General features: G+C 42.2%; 1 protein-coding gene across 15 annotated transcripts in view; it reads left to right on the forward strand.

Moving 5' to 3' along the window:
• The first annotated feature begins 767 nt into the window (after positions 1 to 767).
• Positions 768 to 20,373, forward strand: part of LOC139560337 (eukaryotic translation initiation factor 4 gamma 1-like) — a 67,222-nt gene continuing 47,616 nt past the window's right edge. For 2 of the 15 annotated variants that reach the window (XM_071377001.1, XM_071377002.1), the window contains exons 1-9: positions 1,239 to 1,287; positions 4,613 to 4,731; positions 12,866 to 12,982; positions 15,338 to 15,370; positions 16,127 to 16,147; positions 16,509 to 16,688; positions 16,982 to 17,081; positions 19,843 to 19,938; positions 20,165 to 20,319. In XM_071377001.1, the coding sequence (XP_071233102.1) occupies positions 1,254 to 1,287; positions 4,613 to 4,731; positions 12,866 to 12,982; positions 15,338 to 15,370; positions 16,127 to 16,147; positions 16,509 to 16,688; positions 16,982 to 17,081; positions 19,843 to 19,938; positions 20,165 to 20,319 (855 nt within the window). In that variant the 5' untranslated portion in view covers positions 1,239 to 1,253. Of the gene's footprint in view, positions 1,194 to 1,238; positions 1,288 to 4,612; positions 4,732 to 12,865; positions 12,983 to 15,337; positions 15,371 to 16,126; positions 16,148 to 16,508; positions 16,689 to 16,981; positions 17,082 to 19,842; positions 19,939 to 20,164; positions 20,320 to 20,373 lie in introns of those variants that run through there. The other 13 variants (XM_071377005.1, XM_071377015.1, XM_071377012.1 and 10 more) reach the window with 10 other exon arrangements.

A 20,373-nucleotide genomic window follows, 5' to 3' on the forward strand; every position in this document is an offset into this window, starting at 1 on the left:
TTACCTACCAATCTATAAATGATGTCTCCGTAATCTAGCATGGGTAGGATGGTCAGGATGGTCATCTGAATCAGGGTTAGTTTGGCAGCTGGGGTGAAAGAGGAGCTATTATGATAGAGGAAACCAAGTCTAGACTTAACTTTAGCCTGCAGCTTTGATATGTGCTGAGAGAAGGACAGTGCACCGTCTAGCCATACTCCCAAGTACTTGTATGAGGTGACTACCTCAAGCTCTAAACCCTCAAAGGTAGTAATAACACCTGTGGGAAGAGGGGCATTCTTCTTACCAAACCACATTACCTTTGTTTTGGAGGTGTTCAGAACAAGGTTAAGAGTAGAGAAAGCTTTTTGGACACAAAGAAAGCTTTGTTGTAGAGCATTTAACAAGAAAATCCGGTGAGTGGCCAGCTGAGTATAAGACTGTATCATCTGCATATAAATGGATGAGAGAGCGTCCTACTGCCTGAGCTATGTTTTTGATGTAAGTTGAGAAGAGCGTGGGGCCTAGGATCGAGCCTTGGGGTAGTCCCTTGGTGACAAGCAGTGGCTGAGACAGCAGCGGAGGTTGTACTTATGGGGGACAGAGGAAGGGGTAGTTATTTAAAAAATAATTATTTTTTCACACAGATTAAGTCCAATAAAATAATGTATAAAACATTAATATGAAGTTTGTGTTTAAAAGTGTAAAATTTGGATTTTAGTTTCCACTGTCACGTGATGGAGGAGGCAGCATCAAATAATAATTTTCCCGGAAGTACCCATGCGTACCCGGGCACAGTCCTGCCGGCTCCAGCGGACGATAATGCATTGCACCATGGCCTCGCTGTAAACCGAACGAAACCCCCAGTATATTGTATTTTACCGGCAATCCGTTACCATCGGCGCCTTGATCATGGACCTCCGGTCCAGAGGCTTTTTTAGGAGGCATTGGAGTTGTCAATAGTAACCTTCAAGTGCGATATTAATACATTTTGTGCCCTGTCAATTTTGCACGTTCTGGGAATTTAAAGACGAAGTAACAGCACTCACCTAGCTAGCTGCTAAGTCAATAAAGGCACACTTTCCATTTGGAGGAGAGGACAAGAAACTACATTAGCTACAATTTTAAGTAATGGACAATAGGTTGTAAAATACTGTCTTTTTCCCATTGTTTATTCAAGTCTTCCCTCCGATCCCTCAGACACTTCATACCCGGTAAGAATATTGTGCTAAAGTTGGATACCTGCTATTACGCTGTGAAAGACTAACGCACGGATGAAGGCCCTGTTCTGTCAGTCCATTTTGCAAGGTTTGCTAACTTGGCTAAATAGTTTGCTATCTTTCAGAAGAATAACTAGTTAGCTAATGTTAGCGGCTAGATATAGTATTGGCTTTAACTGTTTCTCTGTGCTCGTCAAAACGAGCCTTGTTAGTCAGTTAACCTTTGCATGAAATTGGGTTGGAACTACTCTCGAGCATTTCATTATTGAAGTTAGTTAGCTAGCCAGCTCAGGTCTGTGTTTTAAGTTGGTGAACTTATTGTTGTTGTTAAATTATCTAGCGAGCTAACGCTAGTCTAGAATGTTAGCAAGGCAACTTAATGAGATTTTGCAAATCTTTCATAAATTTGACAGTTCCCATCGAAACAAATTGTCTAGATTCACGGTTTACTTCAAGATGCCAATCTGGCAATTTACTCGCAACTAAGTTTATTTGTATCACACTGCTTTAAAATTGCTAGTTAACTTTGGTTAACCTGCCCATAAATCTGTAGCCAAAGCAATTGTCATGCTGGGCTTTCAATGTGTGGCTTAGTCGGGCCTAGAATGAATACTCCTTGGAAGACTAGCTTGGAAATTAACATGTGATTGAAAGTCTAACTATTTCAGTTGGGTACAAATAAAGTGATATTTAATATTACAATCCACAATGTATATATGTGTAGACATGTCACTGCAGAATTTCAGGTGGACTTAAGTTAGCGAACTAATTTACTGTAGCTAGTCAAGTTCACTCACTCATTACTATGAGACACGTAGGCTACTACAGGCTAGCTAGCGGTGTGTGAAATTCACCATCAGTGATCCTCCCCGGCATTGTTAGCACGCTAGAAGGCCTTGCTTGCAATTTGATCTACCAGTAACTAATGTTATACATAATATACCCAGACAACGTATCATGTTAGTTATCATACGTTTATTTAATGGTCTTTCGTTTTATTTAGCGCCAAAAACAGAGTGGGCTAGCTATAGATGGAATAACATATGGAAGCTAACTATAGTGGCTAACACCGGCTGCTTTGCTAGCTAGCTAGCCATATGACACGTCTTCCTAATGTGAGATGTCCTCTTTAGACCATGTGCTATCAGTTTGACACTACATCTTTTCATGCTTGAATTAATGGCATGTCAAAAACACTGTCGGGAAATTGCATAAACATCTTAAAGGCCGCAATATGCATGTACCCTGATTCCATGTTTGTCTACAATCCACATTCCTCAAATGTGAAAGTGGAGTATATTGCTTCCCAGTAAAATTATAAATGTTATTTAAATTGTTAGTTGTCATCTGATGTTATGTGGACATCTCTGAGGAATCTGACCGTTGTAACCAACACATGTCCACAATAGAGACAATCTGTTACAAGCAAATGGAGGCTACTGGCAAGTGAACTTTGACCTGAAAGGATTTCATACCAAATAACTAGTTAGTTCAATTGAGCGTAAGTTAAAACAGTGAGTGAGATGTACCAGCTCAGGCTGGCGTGAACCTAATCCCTAATGATGCATGGAATGGATGCATATAAGAGATTTGAATTCCACAACCCAGGAGCAGTTAATTTGTTTAGCAATTTCTAATTCGCAGACGTGTGTCATGTCAAATTCAGCTCCCCATCACAATCTCAGTCCCCCCAAATAGTGTCTTTCATTCTGAAAGGAAGTGTTAGCTATTCCCTTGAGATGATGATAGTCATGGTGTGACATGTTTTTTATTGCCACCATCTGCCAGGAGGATCAATAGATGGTTCTGCCAATGGCCTAACTATATGCGTCTGTTGTGACTGGAGTGTATAGCATAGTGGAACTGCCCCTGTAGTGATGTGGTAACTCCCATTAACCCAGTGCTTCTCAATTATTTTCTGTTACGCCCCCCCTAGGAAGAAGTAAACATTTCGCGCCCCCCCAACTCTCCGCCGCTACTGTAAATAGTATAATTTGTCTATAAAAGTGTTATAGGTACACCTCTGCATAACATTGTATCCTTATTAACATTAAAGAAAACAAAAAAAGAAAGAAATATAGATCAACTTACAACAAAGAATAACTTTATTAACATTGTTTTTTAGTCTGTAACAGAAAAGACTTAAAGTGCATCACTTTGCCTGAAATAATAAATAAAATTCAAGCCTTATTTAAACTGTAAACATTTTCTGACCATTAGATACTGAAAAATAAAATATAATCAATAAATAATAATAAATTCAAATTGATCAGCAACATTAACTCAGGAGCACAATATATGAAACACTAACTTATAAAACAAAAATGAATAAAACAATTTGTGCTGATTTTTTAAAATCATAATGAGGAAGTCAGGATTAATGGCTACAATGAGAACGTTTTGCAAAGCGGGACGATTGTTGGCAATATTCGGCACGTTTTCGCTGAAAAAACTCAGGCGGCTTATCAGCGTGATTGGGGTGTAATGTTTTTAAGTGACCCCTTCATTTATTTGGCTTCATGCTGTCCGCTGCCAACAGTTTTAGACACAGTAAACATACCGGTCTTTCCTCGTCTCCCACCGTAGTCACAGTCAAGCCAAGCGCTACATACGCGTCGTCATATTTCCTCGTCTTAGCTTTCGTGAGACTTACGTTTGTCTCATTATCTCCGTCTCTCTCCGCCTTTCTTTTCATCCCTGTTAAATATTTTTCCATGGTGTCTCTTAAGGGTTTGTTATCTGCACTTCATATCTCCTGCTCTGTGCTGTGTGCTCTTGTTCGGTGCAAAAAAAACCTGCTCACTGCGGCAAAAAAAAGCATGTTCCCCGGGGTCACATATCTGAGAAGGACTGCATTAACCCAATGCACCCTCAGGAGTGAGTTGGTGTCTTTTTGTTTAAGGTCTAAATAGCGGTTTATGGGTATTTGGAACTCGGCACAACAACATTGTGTCACTGGAATGGCATATTTAGACTCAACTTCTGGAAGCCCATGAAATGGTGTTCTAACACAAGGTCTAACCTATCTACCGTAACGTTTCCTACTTTGTAATACAAACTTGTGACCAGTGTCGGGTTATTTGGCACTAAGCCTTACTGCTATGACCTACTACAGCAGACAAACACTCAGGGTTTCTCATGAATATGTCATTGGGTACTGTAGCTTCGTGAGGGCAGCCGCAAGTTAACTTCTTAGGCGGTTGATACGGGGATTTCCCCAGTTGGCTTTCTGATCTTTCTGCTCTTTCGCTCACTGGGCATGGTGTCCAGGTGATTATTATACATCTAGTGTGCCTAGCCTAGTCCAGCTGACCCAGTATCAATATGGATATTAGAAATGTCTTGGAGGATTTTTAAAATTGATTTACATATTTTTTTGCTCATTTTGGTAACTAACTCTTCCTCTTCCTCAGTTCGGCTGGCAAGTCAGCGCCACCCTGATGCAGAACCACGTGAAATGAACAAACCACCGCAGCCTATAACGGGACCCACCTCTGTCCCACACCCCTCCCCCTCCCCTGGCCTGACACAGGTGAGAGCCAATGACAAGACCCAGCTCGCTCTGACAGATCAGAGTAGTGTTCATTAGGCAAAAAACATGAGAATGTTTTGAAACCGGGAGATTCTACATGGGTTTTATTCATTAGACGAAGACTTTTGCTAAATGTTTTGCAACAGAAAATGTTCACTCCAAATGGAAAACATTTTGCAAAAAAACCCTGAGTTTCTATTGGACAAATTCCGATAGGTCCCTCCCCGTTTCATCTAGTTTGCGTCAGTTTGGTTCCATTTGGTTCTTAGTGAATACTATAAGGGATTTGCGTCAATTCAAATCTGGTATCAGGACAAAATGTGATTGAGTCACCGAATATAGTTTAAGTGTTTTTATTAAACTCAAGCGATAAATGGTAAATGCAATTTTCGTATATACTGGTTCTCTGTATCACCTCGCAGGGCAGAACAGAGAACTGGCAGGATGTAAGTAAACAGCTGTTCTTATACTGTGACAGACGTAGTTCCAACCCGTCTGTTGGCCTATCACAGTAGAGGCTGAGCGTGGTTTAAACTTTGCTCAGCCTATCACCGGCGCTCAGACTGGTCCCAGCCTCTTGGCGCTCCTTGGTGTCCGGCGCTGTTGCTGTGTAGACTACGCTCCCACATCCTAGAGACTGGGGCCAGACAGTTCTGTAATATTGTTTGAGCTATTTGCACCTGCATAGATAGCATACTGTTCTCGCTCAAGGTTAACCACAGCTTCTCCGCACACTATCTGGGGCACAATGTTACTTTCAGCACACACAGACACCCAGGCGCCCAGTCTAACAGTTGCTAATATTATATCACATGTGATATAGCATTGGGTTATAGTGCAATAAACACAAATCCTAACAATTCCCTATTTTTACACCCTCATGGGTGTAAATTAAAACAGAAACCATGAAGTTCAATGATCGATACATACATACATACCAGGTTGTTGATAAACCCAGGAACTTTAAACCTTTAATGACCATTCAGAACACGTTCTCAGTACCATAGTAACATATTAGATAACATAGGGATTTTTAGGAGTCCCCCTTTTGACACCCCTAGGGTGTCACTCATTATCCTTTACTTCAGCGGTCACAGTATAGTAATATGTTAATAGTATTTCATGAAAATAGTAAAAAGTTTATTATTAATTGTATTATTATTTATTTTTTTAATCAACAAATGATATACGCTAAGTTGCATTTCGACTCCTCCTTTTGACACCCTTTTAGGGTGTCACACTCAGAATACAAAGATTAAAAGAAACACACCTTTTTTGTATAAAGGATAAAAACCATCTAGTCCACTCTGCTACACCTAACAGGTACTAGTTTGGCTACCACCCACCCAGGAAATTTAAACCTTGACACAAGGTAGGACAACATACAGGGTAAAAGATTACAAGGATATATTGTGAAACAAAAAGCAATGAATTAAACTAAAAATAAGCAATTTTTATTATTTTATAGCAAACCATGGATCATCCTCTGTCAAGGCAGTCTCAGCATCCCCCCCGTGAGCAAGCAGTGGCATCATAACTGCAGCGTGCGCAACATCTGTAAAAGATTTCCTCAAACAGGGGATAATACATGCAGCATAGCACATTAATATAAGAAATACAACTATTAGGGTCAGAAATCCAGTAACCATCAATGCAGTGTACTCACCAAACCAGCCACCCAGCCAGGAGAACAGTCCCCCCCTCCACACCTGCAAAACCCCTCATCTCCACAGATAACCTCTCCAACCCGCCCAGAGCTTTGGAAATGCTCCCATCCGGACTGGTATTGTTGGGGATAAATGTACAACATTGTTCCCCAAACATTTTATAAACACCTCCCTGGTTGGCCAGAATCATGTCTAGTGCTAGCCTATTTTGTCTAGCGGTTCGAGAGGTGGCATCCAATTGTTCAGCCATCCCCGTAAGTGCGGTGTGGGTGTAGTTAACAAATCGTTGTTGATTATAGTAGATATAATTGATCCAGGCTGTTTGCTTAGCATCCACAATAGCTGGGCCAATAATGGGCAACAAATGCCACAGGCCATCATTCCTGTTTAATGCCTGGAATTCGTGGGGGACACCTATTGGGACCCCCAAAAGGTTGGTGTGGATGTTATCTGTACCCTCGGACCAAGGAGCGTCACGTTTCTGCCGTCTCCTGGGTTGGTCCCGAGCCTCTGTGTCATGTGCAGATCCCAGGAGTTGGTTAGCTGTAACCTCAATGATAGTCAATGGTGTTATCAGACTGGCCAAAGCACATGTGCCCTGCTAGTCTCCTTTCAAAATAGGGGTCTACTGCCTGGCAGGTCCACCATACATCAGCAACACCTCTAGTTTGGTTCAGCCCTTCAACGGGCCAGGTGGCATTAATAGTGACATTAGTGATGCAGTCAGCAGTAGGGAGCCTCCCATAGTCTATACCCCTACCTGTACCAGTGATACAGCTGTAATTTCCCCCATATGCCTTAACCCCCCACGGTGCCTTCTGGGGAGGGACTTCTGGGAACACAAGACTCAGAGCTTTACACAGTGTTGAATTTGGCTTGTTATGGTAAAAACCCTCCAATATGCACATCCAACCTTACCCACTGCTTAGGGCAAATGGGTGAGTAGCCAGAACAAGTCTAGCATGTCCACAGATCACACAGTCTTTTCTGTTAAGTGTTTTGGTTGTATACCTCATATAGGCTAACCACATATTATCCCTACCCTCTTAGCCAGTTTCAGTCCCCAATTGGTCGCTATCTGAGATATCCTTTACATTTATTACCTGTACCGGATTGGAGAGCTTAGGTGACGATGTGGAACCCGGTCTTGAAGTGGTGGAGGAGTTCGGCTGAACCTGGCCTTGGCCTGTTGGAACTGGTGGTGGTTTTGGCAGCACTGCTATGGTAACCATCCCCATCGTATCCCAATCAGACAGCTCAGAACGATCAGCAGTCCTGTAAAGCCCCACCCTCTCCCAGAGAACATATCAGCAGTCAGAGGCCAGACAGTACTTCCACTTCTATGAACGTACACAGTGATGAGAGGGCGGGGTCAGGGAAGTCTTCGGTAAGGAGTTGACCCCCGAACTTTATTAGCTACGGTTCTTCTCCTTAACTCTGTGATAGTTCGGCAGTGTCAGTGTGTCTTACCTTCCCGCATTGTGTGATATGAACCCAGGTAGTTCTTTTTTCTTTAGTGATTGGACCCAGACCCAGTCCCCTGGCCCAATCATGTGGGTAATCTCCTCCTGTAGTTCTCATGTAGAGCATAAAATCTTGGACATACGGGTTTGATTAATTAACAGTCTTTTAATGTGTTCTGCTAGAACCTCTCTCATTCTATCTGTTCTATCTGATTAGCTAGAATGTCCTCCATTATTATCCTAGTAAACCAACTCTAGGGATATTTAACTAATAGGCCACACCACAAAGTGCCCTATTCCATCCCCCTTTTGATACATGGCCCCGCCCTTGTATCAATACTGGCGCAAATCTAACAATTCTCTGTCAAGTGTCTTAACCTGTTGAGGACAGAGGGCGCTGTTTTCACTTTGGGGGAAAATCGTGCCCAATTTAAACGGCCTCGTACTCAATTCTTGCTCGTACAATATGCATATTATTATTACTATTGGATAGAAAACACTCTAGTTTCTAAAACCGTTTGAATTATATCTGTGAGTAAAACAGAACTCATTTGGCACAAACTTCCTGACCAGGAAGTGGAAAGTCTGAAAACGATGCTCTGTTCTAGGGCCTGCCTATAAATGGGCATGATACGTATTAGTATACATGCACGTCATACACCTTCCCCTAGATGTCAAGAGGCAGTGAGAGAAGAAATTATGTGTTTATCTTGGTCTGAGGTGGAATAAATCCTCTTGGAATGACGTGTCACCCATTTCTTGTTTTCTGGAAAGCGCGAGGATGGACCTGGAATTGCCTTCTGAAAAGCTGTCGTTATAGGCGACTACTATCTCCGGCTTTGATTTTATTTGATACATGTGACAATATCATCTTAAAGTATGTTTTTTCAATATAGTTTTATTAGAATATTGAAAATTTTTCGGGACGTTAGGCGTGTTGCGTTGTCTGTGTTTGTTGACGATGGAGAGCTTCGCGCCTCTTGGCTAGTGTGCTTGCTAATTCAAGAGGGAAAAAGGACGTTCTAAATCCAAACAATGATTATTCTTGACAAAGGACCTCTTGTACAACATTCTGATGGAAGCTCACCAAAAGTAGGGCCCATTTTATGATGCTATTTCATATATCTGTCGAACTGTGTACTATTAGTTTTGCGCCCAGGTTTTGGGCACTGTCTCGCCATAACGTAAGCCTTATGTCGTAATGAAGTTATTTTTAGAATTCTAACACTGCGATTGCATTAAGAACTAGTGTATCTATCATTTCCTATACAACATGTATTTTTTAGTCATGTTTATAAATAGTTATTTGGTCAGAATATGTGAGAGTCAGAAAAATATACGGACGTTCTGGGAAAAAGATGCTACGTTAGCACAATGTATAACCACTGATTTCAGCTCTAAATATGCACATTTTCGAACAAAACATAAGTGTATGTATAACCTGATGTTATAGGACTGTCATCTGATGAAGGTTAGTGAAAATTAATATATTTTGCTGGTTTATTCGCTATCGCTAACATGCCTATTGCTATCGCTAACGTGCCTTGATGAATGAATGCGGTAGTGTGGTAGGCTATTGTAGTAAGCTAATATAATGCTATATTGTGTTTTCGCTGTAAAAAAAAATAAAAAATCTGAAATATTGGCTGGATTCACAAGATGCTTGTCTTTCATTTGCTGTACACGATGCATTTTTCAGAAATGTTTTATGATGAGTATTTAGGTATTCCACGTTGGTCTCTATAATTACTCTGGCTGCTTCGGTGCTATTTCTGACGGTAGCTGTGATGGTAACTGCAATGTAAAACTGATTTATAGCTCAAATATGCAAATTTTTCGAACAAAACATAGATTTATTGTGTAACATGTTATAAGACTGTCATCTGATGAAGTTGTTTCTTGGTTAGTTTGGTTGGTTCTTGGTTAGTTAGGTTGGCTTTGTGCATGCTACCTGTGCTGTGAAAAATGTCTGTCCTTTTTTGTATTTGGTGGTGAGCTAACATAAATATACGTGCTGTTTTCGCTGTAAAACATTTTAAAAAATCGGACATGTTGACTGGATTCACAAGATGTGTATCTTTCATTTGCTGTATTGGACTTGTTAATGTGTGAAAGCTAAATATTTCTCAAAAATATTTTTTGAATTTCGCGCTCTGCCTTTTCAGTGGAATGTGGGAGGAGTTCCGCTAGCGGAACCCCGGGGCCAGACAGGTTAACTCTTAATGTAGATATCTGTGCTGCCCCTTAGTTCCTGAAACCAACTAAGTTTTCATTCCCTCTGTCTCCCCTCAGTAACCGTGACCCAGTCTGTGTCACTCCTATCTCTCTGCTCCCAACCTTCAAGGTCTCAGCAGTGTGGGGAAGGCCCCTCTGTCTGCCCTTTCCCTTATCTGTCTGTAGCTTGGTCCCAAACATTAACTAAGTGTCTCACTGTTATCTGAACCCATGGAATTACAAAAAACAAAAAAAACATGTCTATGGTGGCAATTTCTAAAGTCCTTACATAGGTTAAATAAGGTTCTCGATGATATCAATCCCACCAATATTAATTTCGCCGCCTTATTGTATCAAATTACCTTAAACTCAGACGCCAATGACCTTAGATTCTCCATTCAAATGGCTTTCCAATGAGGCTGATCAGACCACACTGGAAAGTCACTTTAGAATTCATACCACCACTTATGTGTGTGTATCCCTTTAAGATATTGTTTCGCTGGGAAACTTAGAAATCCCCTCTAACCCAAACGTTTACTACTAACAAAACCTAATAACTATATTGTACATCAGCTCCACCGGCTGTACCCGAACAACTGTCAAATCAATTTGAATACCGTAATGGTGTATTCTACTTTATGACACAGTTTTACGTTAGTACTCAATGGTATCACAACGTTAGTTAGCAACAACCAAACCTTTAAGTCTATCGCAAGCTTTTAAAACACCATGTACCTCACTAAATTTATATCGCATGACAGTCAATCTACAAAAATGAAAACATTCTGATGAGCACAACTTTATCGTATCTCTCCGTTATTCTTTAGAATTCATCAGGTTTAGGTAACTGTCACTTCTACGATTCAGTAATTTAACTACGACTCCCGTCTCAATACATTATTCCAGCAGATCATTTAGGCAACACAGCGTATCACATCGAAAGCGCCTCGCTATCATTTAGAATGGATTAGTCTTTCAATTTAACCTAAACAAGCTATTAAAACGTTCAGTTTATATCCTACATAAACACTAACTAACCGTATCTCTTATGCATTCGTTCCAGTCAACATTTCAATCCAAAAACATACAGCAAAAGTATTACAGCGTTACACACACATTTTACTTTAACCCCATGAAGAATATTCAATGATACAACGCAGAACTTCTGGCCTGCGGGACTTTAACCAATTTCCTTATGTGACATTCAAACCTGGTATCAGTGCGCCAACTTAATACCCAATGCACTACAATTGCTCGACAAATTTATCTTATTTCCAATATAACACAGGACCTCTGGCCTGTAATAGTATAAAACAGAACTTCTGGCCTGGATTACTATTCACTCAAACCACCATCAGTACGCCCACCAATGGCTAATGTATTACACTCACTCGATTGATTCTATAATCAACCTTCATTCGCTCAGCAAGTTTATTAACTTACTCACACACAAACCAGTAGGTACGCCGACCCACCTAATACATTACATACACGTTATATTGCCGTTCATCCACACTCACCCTAGTAGGTTCTTTGACCCACCCTCACACGTCAGTAGAACTTCTGGTCTACACAACCATCAAGTAGAACTTCTGGTCTACTAGTGCATTGCATTCACTGTCATATCATTGAATACTTCGCCAATCAAAATTGCATTCACCACAATACACGCTTCTTACATTCAACAGCTATTGTTATTTATATTTCAAATTTTATCAATCATATCATTTGGTCACTTATGTCAAACTGGTGTCTCACAAAACTAAATTTGGATAATGCCAATGTGCAAAACTTTAGTTTTTCACAAAAGGTTTCTGCTTACCTTTTTAGTTGACCGGTCTGGAGTTGTGAGACACCGTCTGACGACAGCAATGGTCAATTGGCTGGCACGCCAATGTCCAGCGAAGTCCTTCACCAGATCACGTCGGGGTCACCATATAAGGGATTTGCGTCAATTAAAATCTGGTATCAGGACAAAATGTGATTCAGTCACCGAATATAGTTTAAGTATTTTTATTAAACTCAAGCGATAAATGGTAAATGCAATTTTCGTATATACGGGTTCTCTATCACCTCGCAGGGCAGAACAGAGAACTGGCAGGATGCAAGTAAACAGCTGTTCTTATACTGTGACAGACGTAGTTCAAACCCGTCTGTTGGCCTATCACAGTAGAGGCTGAGCGTGGTTTAAACTTTGCTCAGCCTATCACCGGCGCTCAGACTGGTCCCAGCCTCTTGGCGCTCCTTGGTGTCCGGCGCTGTTGCTGTGTAGATTACGCTCCCACACCCTAGAGATTTGGGCCAGACAGTTCTGTAATATTGTTTGAGCTATTTGCACCTGCATAGATAGCATACTGTTCTCGCTCAAGGTTAACCACAGCTTCTCCGCACACTATCTGGGGCACAATGTTACTTTCAGCACACACAGACACCCAGGCGCCCAGTCTAACAGTTGCTAATATTATATCACATGTGATATAGCATTGGGTTATAATGCAATAAACACAAATCCTAACAATACAAAGATTAAACTGTTTACCATTTACTCTAGGAACAAAACAGAATCAAACAGGGAGGGGACCTACCTGCCATTTGCACTGCTAAATGTTTTCCCTTGCAAAACGTTTTGCAACAGCCTAAATGTTTTGATACGGCCTGCGACTAATAAATACACCCCTGAACTTGTCTAATAAGGATGATAATTTTTGTTTTCCTTTCTGAAGTGTTTTGCTACATTGTATCCTACTGAACACAACCCATCTTTGGCAGCAAGTTAGCCGACTAATGTAGTTGTGTTTCTCTGCCTCCCCTCTTTCCCAGGCTGCCTATGCCTCTGGACAGCCCACTTCTCTCGTCTTCGCCACCCAAACACCTCAACAAATGAATTCTGCACCGCAGCCACGACAGGTATTGCGCTCTACTTCTTCAGCTACTCAATCGCTGCATTTATTTTCGGGTCTTTTGCCAACACTCTTTCAATGTCAATGCTTCTATGTATTGCTGAGTGTAAGACCCCTACTTCAATTCTTAAAGGTCCAATGCAGCTGTTTTTATCTAAATATCAAATGTTTTCTGGGTAACAATTAAGTACCTTACTATGATTGTTTCTTTTTGCCGTTTTAATTGAAAACAAAAATAGCTTTTATCAAGCAAGAATTTTGCTAGGACTGTCTGAGTGAGGGGCCTAATTGGACGAACCTAATGGGAGGGATATGTAACCTCTGAACTAGCTGTTATTGGCCAAGAGGTTTGAAACTCATTGTTATTGGTCTATTAACTTATACCGCCTTGTGACGTCGCCAGGCAGGCCAAAACTCCATCCCACCAAAACAGGCTGAAATTTCAGACGGTCTTTTCAAACAGCTCTTATACAAAAAGGGCATTATCATCATTTTCACAGTATTATTCCAACCTCAGTGTGGAAATGTAGTGTACCAGTCAAAAGTTTGGACACACCTACTTATTCCAGGGTTTTTCTTTATTTTTTGCTATTTTCTACATTGTAGAATAATAGTGAAGACATCAAAACTATGAAATAACACACATGGAATCATGTAGTAACCAAAAGTGTTAAACTAATCAAAATATATTTGAGATTCTTCAAAGTAGCCACCCTTTGCCTTGATGACAGCTTTGCACACGCTTGGCATTCTCTCAACCAGCTTCATGAGGTAGTCACCTGGAATGCCTTTCAATTAACAGGTGTGCCTGAAGTTAATTTGTGGAATTTCATTCCTTTCTAATGATTTTGTGCCAATCAGTTTTGTTGTGACAAGGTAGGGGTGGTATACAGAACATAGCCCTATTTGGTAAAAAGACCAAGTCCATATTATGGCAAGAACAGCTCCAAATAAGCAAAGAGAAACAACAGTCCATCATTACTTTAAGACATGATGGTCAGTCAATCTAGAACATTTCAAGAACTTTGAAAGTTTCTTCAAGTGCAGTCGCAAATACTATCAAGCACTATGATGAAACTGGCTCTCATGAGGACCACCACAGAAAATGAAGACCCAGAGTTACCTCTGCTGCATAGGATGTTAGTTACCAGCCTCATGTTAGTTACCAGCCTCAGAAATCGGCAAATAATTGCACCTCAGATTTCAGCCCAAAGAAATGCTTCAGAGTTCAAGTAACAGACATATCTCAACATCAACTGTTCAGAGGAGACTGCATGAGTCAGGCCTTCATAGAAACCACTACTAAAGGACACCAATAAGAAGAGACTTGTTTGGGCGAAGTAACACGAGCAATGGACATTAGACTGGTGGAAATCTGTCCTTTGGTCTGATGAGTCCAAATTTGAGATATTTGGTTCCAAACTCCGTGTCTTTGTGAGACGCAGAGTAGGGGAACGGATCATCTCCGCATGTGTGGTTCCTACCGTGAAGCATGGAGGAGGTGTGGGGGTGCTTTGCTGGTGACACTGTCAGTGATTTTTTTATTTTTTTTATTTATTTTTATTTTTTAGAATTCAAGGCACAATTAACCAGCATGGCTACCACAGCATTCTACAGCAATACGCCATCCTATCTGGTTTGAGCTTAGTGGGACTATCCATTTGTTTTTCAACAGGACAATGACCCAAAACTCACCTCCAGGCTGTGTAAGGGCTATTTGACCAAGACGGTGAGTGATGGAGTGCTGCATCAGATGACCTGGTCTCCACAATCACCCGACTTCAACCCAATTGAGATGGTTTGGGATGAGTTGGACTGCAGAGTGAAGGAAAAGCAGTCAACAAGTGCTCATCATATGTGTGAACTCCAAGATTTTTGGAAAAGCATTCCAGGTGACTACCTCATGAGCTGGTTGAGAGAATGCCAAAAGTGTGCAAAGTTGTCATCAAGGAAAAGGGTGGCTACTTTGAAGAATCTGAAATATAACATATATTTTGATTTGTTCAACACTTTCTTGGTTACTACAGGATTCCATATGTGTTATTTCATAGTTTTGATGTCTTTACTATTATTCTACAATGTAGAAAATAGTAAAAATAAGGAAAAACCCCTTGAATGAGTAGGTGTCCAAACTTTTGACTGCTACTGTATGTATATATGTAACATACAAATCATGTTTTTGGCTGCACTGGGCCTTTTAACTCCAACTCTTGCGCAACTGTAACGCTTTGGTCCAACCTGTGTGTAATGGACTTTCTGCTTAACCACTTTGGTTTAGTGTGTGTGTTTTTTAAAGTCTCTCTCACCACTCTCTGGCTACTAACCTTGACCTCTTGCTCTCTTTTTCTATCCTCCCTCCCAGTTTGCCACCGGGCCCCGTGCTTTACACCAACAGGTACTAACTCCCCTTACCTTCCCCAAAATATCTGCCGTCTCAATAGGACAGTAGTGCATTAATGCACATTTCACTTTAGAGAAGGATGAGGCTAAACAACCTTTTTATTTCTGACCAGATCCAGCTGTAACTACACCCAAAACCACCTGATTGAATGAAATGTATATCTTTTTTTATCAATTAAGACCATGAGTAGTAGAGTGCTAGAATTTGTGCCTCAGCCTTTTGTGGATTTCCGGGACCAGGGATTCCCCCAGTGAAGATGTCCAGGCTGGTAACCCCATAGGCTACCCATAGTAACACCTAATATGACACCACCCGCAGTAGGGAAGTTCAGTAAAGGTACTAGGCACCGCAGCAGTATGGTCTGCCGGTTTTACATTGCACCTGTATATGTGTAAATTGGTTACCCCAATCAAGTAAAGAGCTGGCCAAACCACTTGCTAGGCCTGCAAACAGAGGCTTGGATGAAACTAGAAGAAGTATGCTAATCCCTTGTGAATTTACGTCTGTTACTCTCTAGCTTTATATTTCTGCAACGTCTTCATATTTTCTGATGGTCAGCTGCATGTGAAAGACAGATGTTTTGCACTGCTAACTGTAATGTCAGTGATTTACTCTTGCTTCTTATATTCTCTCTCACATTCCTTCTGCTCTCTATTTTTTTTATTTATTACTCTCTTATCTTCCTATTTTTCTCTTGCCTTTCTGTCACCCCGCCCCCTTGTTCTCTGCTTGTGTGTTGTTCGGCTGAAGGGTGGATACAGGGCACTGCAGGTAACCGCTTCTCTTTTCCTTCTCATCTGAGTGTATAGAGCCTGAGGGCTGAATGCACAGCCACACAACGACAACCATGTCAATGTCATACAGAGTCGATATTGTAAAATTTGTAGGGTAGATGCGAGCTGTGATCAATGTTGAAAATTGTAGCAGACATTTCTTTCCACTCGGCCCTGTAGTTCCCAGTCTTTGATGTACTAACCTGGATGGATATACCCCCCCCCCCCCCCCGTGGAGTTTCAACCTACCTCAACTATCTGACACTTTCAGTATGTGACATTTTACCCCTGCGGTGCACATGCACACACACACAAATATACTGACAATTTCTGTCCCTCCCTCCCCCATTCTTCTCTAGCCTTACTATGCCAACAGGCCCAACATGCCCACCAGTGTCCCCCGGGTCCAGACCAGCAGCGGGCCTCGTCCGGTTGGTCCCACCCACATCTACCAGCCCGGCTCCCAGATGATGATGATCCCTGGTCAGCAGCTGTCCTTTGCAGGCTCCCCTCAGGGCTACTTCATCCCCCCTGGACAGGTACCACAGCTGGTCATCACCTTATGCTAACGGTCAACTTCACTACAATAAATGATTGCAAGTTTCCGGAATTTCTGAAAAACCTGGGAATTTTTGGAAAGTAAAATATATATATTTTTAAAAATATATCACACCGCTCATGCATTATTCCAGGCGATAGTCTAAAGTCAAGAGGTAATGTTACATACTATTGTAGATATATCTAAACAGAGCAAACTGGGAGCTTGATCCCTTTAAGACAGGTAACTTGACACAGTTCTAAGTGTCCTCTCTGCCGCTCTCTGTCTCTGTAGTACCGGGCTCCATACATGCCACCAAGTCCACAGTACCCTGTGACAAGTGGGACAGCAGGCTTCTACCCAGGCACCAGCCCGGCTGAATACCCCACCTATGGTAAGAGACTCTGCTCTGAGCCGGGCCCCACCTGCCAAGCACAACCACCATGACTATAATCGTAATTAGAACCACAGGCACGACTAGATCAGCAGCTGAAACGCTAACCTCAACCTAGTATTGAACCGCAATGTCCGCTAGAACCATAACCATGGCTACACTAGATCCAACCACAATCTTACCTAGGACCATAACTGTAAATACTACCAAAACCACATCCATGACAAAAACTGGGGCCACATGCACCCAGAGATAGCTTAGTCGGTCGATTTTAGGGTCGCTCTTATTGGTCAGTCAGTTGATCAAATTAAATGTTATTGGTTGCATACATATTTTGCAGATGTTATTGCAGGTGCAGCGAAATGCTTATGTTTCTAGCTTCAACAGTGCAGTAATATCTAACAATACACATGAATCCCCCCCTCACAAAAAAATACATTAAGTAAAAACTTGCAATGTCAGAGTCCGGTATGTGTGTGTAAGTACAGTGAATTTGGAAAGTATTCAGACCCCTTGACTTTTTCCACATTTTGTTACATTACAGCCTTATTTTAAAATTTAAATAAACATTTCTCATCAATCTACACACAATAGCCCATAATGACACTGAGAAAACAGGTTTTTAGAAATGTTTGCAAATGTATTACAAATAAAAAATGGAAAGATCACATTTACATAAGTATTCAGACCCTTTACGCAGTACTTTGTTGAATCATTTTTGGCAGCAATTACAGCCACGAGTCTTCTTGGGTATGACACTACAAGCATGGCACACCTGTATTTTGGGAGTTTCTCTCATTCTTCTCTGCAGATCCTCTCAAGCTCAGTCAGGTTGGATGGGGAGCGTCGCTGCACAGCTATTTTCAGGTCTCTCCAGAGATGTTCGATCGGGTTCAAGTCTGGGCTCTGGCTGGGTCACTCAAGGACATTCAGAGACTTGTCCCGAAGCCAATCCTGCATTGTCTTGGCTCTGTGCTTAAGGTCGTTGTCCTGTTGGAAGGTAAACCTTCGCCCCAGTCTGAAGTCCTGAGTGCTCTGGAGCAGATTTTCATCAAGGATCTCTCTGTACTTTGCTCCGTTCATCTTTCCCTCGATCCTGACTAGTCTCCCACTCCCTGCCGCTGAAAAACATCCCCATAGCATGATGCTGCCACCACCAGGCTTCACCGTAGGGATGGTGCCAGGTTTCCTCCAGACGTGACGATTGGCATTCCGGCCGAAGTGTTGGTTTCATCCGACGAGTGAATCTTGTTTCTCATGGTCAGAGTCCTTTAGGTGCCTTTTGGCAAACTCCAAGTGGACTGTCGTGCCTTTTACTGAGGAGTGGCTTCCGTCTGGCTACTCGACCATAAAGTCCTGATTGGTGGAGTGCTGCAGAGAGTATTGTCCTTCTGGAAGGTTCTCCCATATCCACAGAGGAACTCTGGAGCTCTGTCAGTGACCATCGGGTACTTGGTCACTTCCCTGACCAAGGCCCTTCTCCCCTGATTGCTCAGTTTGGCCGGGCGGCCAGCTCTAGGAAGAGTCTGGGTGGTTCCAAACTTCTTCCATTTAAGAATGATGGAGGTCACTGTGTTCTTGGGGACCTTCAATGCTCCAGACATTTTTTGGTACCCTTCCCCAGATCTGTGCCTCTACACAGTCCTGTCTTGGAGCTCTACGGACAATTCCTTCAACCTCATGCCTTGGTTTTTGCTCTGACATTCACTGTCACCTGTGGGACCTTATCTAGACAGGTGTGTGCCTTTCCTAATCATGTTCAATCAATTGAATTTACCACAGGTGGACTCCAATCAAGTTGTAGAGGCATCTCAAGGATGGTCATTGGACACAGGATGCACCTGAGCTCAATTTAGATTCTCATAGCAAAGGGACTGAATGTAAATAAGGTATTTTTTTAATTTTTTTATACATTTGCAAAAATCTCTAAACCTGTTTTAGATTTCTCATTATGGGGTATGTTGTGTAGATTAATGTGTCAAAACATTTATTCAATCATTTTAGAATAAGGCTCGTATCAAAATGTGGAAAGGGGTCTGAATACTTTCCGAATGCATTGTATAATGGTGTGTATGGACAGTACATGAAAAGATAACGTATGTACTGCAGTAGTTTATATAGGATGAGCCTTGACTAGAATACAGTTATATAGTTATGAAGTGGGTAGAACAGTATGTAAACATTATTTAAGTGACCAGTATTTATGTACACAATGCAGCAGTCTCTAAGGTGCAGCGTTGCTTACCAGGTGGTAGCCAGCTCTTACAGTTGGTCGGTCACATTTTTTAAATAATATATGAAATGTAGCAGACTTTTATCCAAAGTCACTTAGTCATGCGTGGATATAATTTACGTATGGGTGGTCCCAAGAATTGAACTCACAACCCTGGCGTGACAAGTGCCATGCTCTACCAACTGAGCTACAAAGGACCACTAGTTGATCTTACAATTGCTCTTGTAGTTGCTCTTACGGTTGACCAGTCAGGTGGTCTTACGGTTGGTTCATTGCTGCGTGGCCTGGCAGGTTGTGTGTATGGTGGTCTCTGTTCTCTCTTTAGGATCCAAGGCTGTGTGTGTGGGCTTTGGTTCTGCTCTATCAGTCTTCTCACCTGCTGCTTCTCACTGCCTTAACACCCTGCTTACTTCCGGTTCCCTTCACTCAATCTGCATCTGTCTCTTCCTGTCCTCTCTCTTCTCTCCTCCCTTTAATTTTCCTTCCCTCGCTCCCTTCCTTCTTCCCTCTCCCCCCTGTTGTGTTCAGAGCCCTCTCTGGCTGCGAGGGAGAGGAGAGGGGGCGGGCGAGAGAACGGGCGTCTCTCTCTCCACGGTGCTCCTCTCACCTCCCAGCGCTACCCCGGTGAGTATGTGTGTGTGTGTGCATGTGTGTTGCTTAGTATGTGCTGGGCTGCATCTTTGTCTGCCTAATATGTCTGCATAATGTGGTTTTTCCCTTGTGCACATGGTTTTATTTTGCTGCGGATGCATGTGTGTATTTCAGTGCATGTTCAGTCTGTGTGAATGTCTCTGGCTCTTTTTGGGGTGTGTTTGACTAACCTCCCTTTCTCCCTCCCTCCCCCCTACAGCAGGTGCCTACTACCCGGCCCAGCCCCAGTACAGCCACACACCCCCTGTCCAGACCGCGCCCGTCATGATAAGCCCTGCCCAGCCCCAGCAGCAGGCCTTGCCCCCTCAGCTGCCGCCGACCCAACCACCGGCACCCAAGAGGGAGCGCGTAACGGTACTGTACCACACAATGTTGCATTTCTACTATGAGACTTTACCCCGGTGTTTG

This window comes from Salvelinus alpinus, chromosome 30 (assembly GCF_045679555.1).
Source record: "Salvelinus alpinus chromosome 30, SLU_Salpinus.1, whole genome shotgun sequence".
Taxonomy (NCBI): domain Eukaryota; kingdom Metazoa; phylum Chordata; class Actinopteri; order Salmoniformes; family Salmonidae; genus Salvelinus; species Salvelinus alpinus.